Source organism: Suricata suricatta, chromosome 7, assembly GCF_006229205.1.
Source record: "Suricata suricatta isolate VVHF042 chromosome 7, meerkat_22Aug2017_6uvM2_HiC, whole genome shotgun sequence".
Taxonomy (NCBI): domain Eukaryota; kingdom Metazoa; phylum Chordata; class Mammalia; order Carnivora; family Herpestidae; genus Suricata; species Suricata suricatta.
Window position 1 is genome coordinate 2,347,779 of NC_043706.1, and position 6,076 is coordinate 2,353,854.

Sequence of the window (6,076 nt, forward strand, 5' to 3'; positions counted from 1 at the left end):
TTTTCGTGCAATCGTGAATGGGATCAGTTTCTTGATTTCTCTTTTGGCTGCTTCATTTTTGGTGTATAGGAATGCAACTGATTTCTGTACATTGATTTTGTACCCTGCAACTTTACTGAATTCATGGATCAGTTCTAGAAGGCTTCTGGTGGAGTCGATTGGGTTTTCCATGTAGAGTATCATGTCATCTGTGAAAAGGGAAACTTTGACTTCTTCTTTGCCAATTCTGATTCCTTTTATTTCCTTTTGTTGTCTGATTGCTGATGATAGGACTTCCAGCACCATGTTAAACAGTAGTGGTGAGAGTGGACACCCTTGTCATGTTCCTGATCTCTGGGGGAAAGCTCTAAGTTTTTCCCCATTGAGGATAATATTGGCTGTGGGCTTTTCATAAACTGCTTTTATGTTTAGGTAAGTTCCTTCTATTTTTTCCTTCGAGGGTTTTTTTTTAAGAAAGGGTATTGTATTTTGTCAAATATTTTTTCTGCATCTATCGACAGGATCATATGGTTTTTATTCTTTCTTTCGTTAATGTGATGGATCACACTGATGGATTTGTGAATATTGAACCATCCCTGTAACCCAGGAATGAATCCCACTTGATCATGATGGATAATTCTTTTTATATGCTGTTGAATTCGATTTGATAGTATCTTGTTGAGTATTTTTGCATCTGTATTCATTAAGGATATTGGTATGTAGTTCTCTTTTTTGGCTAGGTCTCTGGTTTGGGTATCAAGGTGATGCTGGCTTTGTAGAATGAGTTTGGAAGTTTTCCTTCTATTTTTATGTTTTGGAATAGTTTGAGAAGAATGGGTATGAGCTCTGCTTTAAATGTCTGGTAGAATTCCGCTGGGAAGCCATCTGGCCCTGGGCTCTTATTCGGTGGGAGATTTTTGATCACGGATTCGATTTCTTCACTGGTTATAGGTCTATTCATGTTTTCTGTATCTTCCCGTTTGAATTTTGGCAGTGAATGTGCATTTAGGAATTTGTCCATTTCTTCTGTTGTCCAGTTTGTTGGCATATAATTTTTCATAGCAATCTCTGATGATTGCTTGTATTTCTCAGGGATTGGTTGTAATTCTTTCAGATAGCTCTCCCTCTTTTTCCCTTATACATTTTTTATAGTACTTTATGTCCTTCTAAGTGCAGACTGATACACCTTATGTTCCTATGACTGATGCAAACAAATGGTCCATTATTTGTTTTTTCTTATATATTAATGATTTACATTTTGTGATAATGCGAACCATATGGATATAAGCTATGTCATTTCATTGAGTATATCATGTATTCAAATTATTACTCATAAAGTCCATTGCATTCTCTTTTAGTATGATGAACTCAACCACGGCCAACTTTTTTTCTGTTTGAAGATTTCTTTTAAACATTGCTAAATAGTTGGTCTTGAATGGAAAGTGGTAGGAAAGGATGGAACAGACAAATGGAAGTTCTTTCACTGGGTTTATCCTGCTGGGTTTCTCTGACCGGCCTCAACTGGAGAGAGTCCTCTTTGTGGTTCTTCTGACCTTCTATCTGCTCACACTGTTGGGAAACACAACCATCATTGCACTGTCCCGCCTGGACCCACACCTTCACACTCCCATGTACTATTTCCTCTCCAACCTGAGCTTTCTGGACCTGTGTTACACAACCAGCATTGTTCCTCAGCTCCTGATCAATCTCAGGAAAGCAGACAAGTCCATCTCCTTTGGAGGCTGTGTAGCTCAGCTGTTCATCTCTCTAGGGTTGGGATGCACAGAATGCATCCTCCTAGGGGTGATGGCATTTGACCGCTACGCAGCTGTCTGCAGGCCTCTGCACTACACGGTGATCATGCACCCTCGTCTCTGTGCCCTGATGGCTTCTGTATCATGGTCCTTTTCTTTTATGTACTCTGCATTGCAGACAGTACTCATCTTTCTTATTCCACTTTGTGGGAGAAATGAAATAGACCACTTCATTTGTGAGATTCCCCCACTGCTCAAGCTTGCCTGTGTTGACACCACTGTGTATGAGTCTGAGATCTTATTTTTCAGTATGATCTTTCTTTTCATACCTGTGGCACTAATCACATTCTCCTATGTTTGGATTGTCAGGGCAGTGTTAAGAATAAAGTCAGCTGCAGGACAGAGGAAGGTGTTTAGGACATGTGGGTCCCACCTCACGGTGGTCTCCCTGTTCTATGGCACGGCCATCTATGCTTACCTGCAGCCCAGCAAAAACCACTCCCAGGATCAGGGCAAGTTCATTTCTCTCTTTTACACCATCGTCACTCCCATGGCCAACCCCTTCATCTATACCCTGCGGAACAAGGAGGTGGCGGGAGCAATGAGGAAGGTGTTCTGCTGGGGCGATGATTCCCGATGACTGCGGGGAAGACTCTTTGATGCAAGGCTTTGAATTCCAGAGCCTTAAGGATTTTGTTTCCTGCATGTGTCATACAACATTTGTCCTGATATCTCTCAGGGGAATTTCCTTATCATTCTTTTATGCAAGTGAGTATTCAAACTTTGATTGTGGACTGATTGCAACTTTGGAGATGGTGACTTACTGTTCCTAGAGCATATGCACTATATTATTTTTTTGAAAAATCCATAGGCTTTTCTAAATTCACCTACTTGGGAACATTATTCCATTTCTAATTGCAAAAAAACATTTACATACATAACATCAAAGCACAGCAAAGTAAGAATGTGAATCACTGAAATACTGTAAGATACTGTAGGAAATATTAACATTTTAGTTTTTATCAATTGCTGGATGCATATCTTTTCTTCTTGCACTGTGATCATGGCTCTGTTAGAAGGTTCATAGATTGACTGTATCACAGCTTCCCCCTAGGAGTAGAAGGGTAACTGTGGGAAAAACAAAGTTTTAGTCAAAGAAAATCCTGCTACAATTAATCCTGGTAAAGCCATTCAGAAGTCAGGTCATAGAGTGATATCATCATTGTGATAGTGCTGTTATGTGGCCTTCGTGTCATGGAAGGAGGAGGGTATGATGCACTCCTGCTGGTGACATTAAAAGCATCAGCTGGTGATACAGTAGTTGGTGCTTATGGGTAATTTTGTGCGACATTGGACAAGCACCAATGCGAGTTATATGCATTGGTTAATTTAAGTTTGTGAGGCAATCCATTAAAAATAATGCTTATAGAGGTGGAATGGGAGAAGATATTTGCAAAAGACTAATTGGATAAAGGGTTAGTATCCAAAATCTATAAAGAGCTTATGTAACTCGACAGAGTAAAAGTAAATAATCAAATGAAGAAATGGACAGAAGATACAAATAGACATTTTCCCAAAGACATCCAGATGGCAAACAGACACTTAAAAAGATGCTCAGCATCACTCATCTTCAAGGAAATACAAGTCAAAACCACAGTGAGATATCAGCTTACTCCTGTTAGAATGGCTAAAATGAGCAACTCAGGACCCCCTAGATGTTGACCAGGATATCCAAAATAGGAATCTTTTTGAACTGTTGGTGGGAACTCTGGAAAACAGCATGAGGGTTCCTCAACAAATTAAAAATAGAACTACCCTATGACCCAGTGATTGCACAACTAGGTATTGGTCCCAAAGATACAAAAATGCAGATTCAGAAGGGCACCTGTACACTGATGCTTCTAGTAGTTTTATCAACAAGAGCCAATGTATGAAGAGAGCCCAAATGCCCATTGACTGATGAATGGGTAAGGAAGATGTGGTAAGTTGGGGCTCCTGGACAGCTTATAGTTGAGCATCTGACTTTGGTTCAGCTCATGACCTCACAGTTCATGAGTTCGAGCCCTGCGTCGGGCTCTGTGCTGAAAGCTTGGAGTCTGGAGCCTGCTTCAGATTCCCTGTCAACTTCTGTCTCTGCCCCTCCCTCTTCACACTTTATCTCTCTTTCTCTCTCAAAAATAAATAAAAACATTAAAACATTTTTAAAAAGGAAGTGATATATATACAATGGAATACTACTTGATGATGAAACAATGAATTCTTGCCTTTTGCAGTAATTTGGATGGAACTAGAGTCTACTATGCTAAGTGAAATAAGTCAGACAGGATAAGATAACTATCATATGATTTCACACATATGTGGAATTTAATAAACATGACAGATGAACATAGGGAGGGGAAGGAAGAAGGAATAAGTAAAAAACAGAGAGGAAGAGAAATCATTTGAGACTCTTAAATACGGAAAACAAAACTAGGGTTGCTGGAATGGAGGTGGGGGAATGGGTTAAATAGATGACAGGCATTAATTAAGGTGGGCACTTGTTGGGATGAGCACTGGATATTATATGTGAGAGATGAATCACTAGTTTCTAGTCCCAAAATCACTATTACACTGTATGTTAACTCACTTGAATTTAAATACATACATTTTTAAATATATAGTTTATTGTCACATTGGTTTCCATATAACACCCAGTGCTCTTCCCTACAATTGCCCTCCTCCATGACCACCACCCTTCTTCCCCTTCCCACTCCCCCTTCAGCCCTTAGGTTGTTTTGAGTATTCAAGAGTCTCTCATGATTTGCCTCCTTCCCTCTCCCTCTTTTTACCCCTTCTTCTCCCCTTGGTCCTCTGTTAGGTTTCTCCTGTTAGTAAATGAATACATTTTTAAAACACAGAAAAAGAAAAAATGACTTTACAGGATATTATCATATCTGAACAGTATATGACCCAAATCCTATTTTATATGTTATGAGTTTTATTTATAGTAATGCAGCAATAGTTTGAGAGTAAAATATATTTCGATCTTCCCTTGATACCACTTCATAAATTCTTTTTTTTTCCATAATATTTTATTGTCAAATTGTTTTCCATACAACACCCAGTGCTCTTCCCCTTAAGTGCCCTCCACCATCACCACTACCTCTTTTCCCCCCTTCCCCCCTCCATCGTGAATATATACCACATCTTCTTGATCCATTCGTCAGGTGATGGACATTTAGGCTCCTTCCATGTTTTGGCCTTTGTTGACATTGCTGCTATGAACATTGGGGTACATGTGCTTCTATGCTTCAGCATTTCTGTCTGTCTTGGGTAAATCCCCAGCAATACCTATTGCTGGGTCATAAGGGAGTTCTATGGATAGTTTTTTGAGGAACCTCCACACTGTTTTCCAGAGCGGCTGCACCAGTTTACATTGCCACCAACAGTGTAAGAGGGTGCCCATCTCTCCACACCCTCTCCAACATCTGTAGTCTCTTGCTTTGTTCATTTTAGCCACTCTGACTGGTATGAGGTGGTATCTCAGTGTGGTTTTGATTTGTGTTTCCATGATGATGAGTGATGTTGAGCATCATTTTATGTGTCTGTAGGCCATGCATCAACTGATCAGGAATTTGCCTCTCACTTCTGCCATATTATACATATGTGTGTATGTGTGTGTATGTGTGGATAATGACATATACATATGAGATATGTGCTATATTTCCCAGGAAATCCCATGCTCTGTGAATGTTACTCAGATTTCTTGGTAGAAAATGTAAATAAATAAAATGTATAATAATTTAAAAAATCTCAATTTGTCTAAGCTTTACAAAAAGCTATCTTATTATGAAATAGGTGTTATGCAATTATAAATTGTGAGTATTAAATATATACATCCCAGAACATTTGAAGGTGATATTGTTGACCTTAGATCTTAACTCAGGCTCATTTTGCATATAAACGTGTTTCAGTGTATGGATCTGGGTTTTTGTGTACATTTATTGTCATGAACCGTGTATTTTCACATGGAGATTGGAGCTTTGACAATGCCATTGTCATGGAAATGTTTATGTGTTTGGTAGGTTTTCCCAACACATAGTCCAGTGTAGCTAAATGCATTTGTGTCTTTGGACACATATCAATAGTAATCCCACTGTTCTCTCTCTGATGACTAACAGGATCCTCCTGGGTCTTGAGCCCCTCAGCTACTCATGCTCATGACACACGATCTTGGAACAGAGACAGCATTAGGCAGGCTGGCAATGTCAGCTTAGAGAGATCATCACATGGTTCTGGTTCTGTGTATCTCTAAGAGCATCACAGTACTCACATTTGAAATCAACCCCTGGGATGTATTTTGA

The 6,076-nt window shown here is 39.5% G+C and overlaps 1 protein-coding gene across 1 annotated transcript; it reads left to right on the forward strand.

The window, feature by feature from the left end:
- The first annotated feature begins 1,434 nt into the window (after window positions 1-1,434).
- On the forward strand, window positions 1,435-2,373 carry LOC115295935 (putative olfactory receptor 2B8). Its single transcript, XM_029944275.1, has one exon. It carries the CDS (start codon window positions 1,435-1,437, stop codon window positions 2,371-2,373), a length of 939 nt encoding a protein of 312 aa, XP_029800135.1.
- Window positions 2,374-6,076: the final 3,703 nt, after the last annotated feature.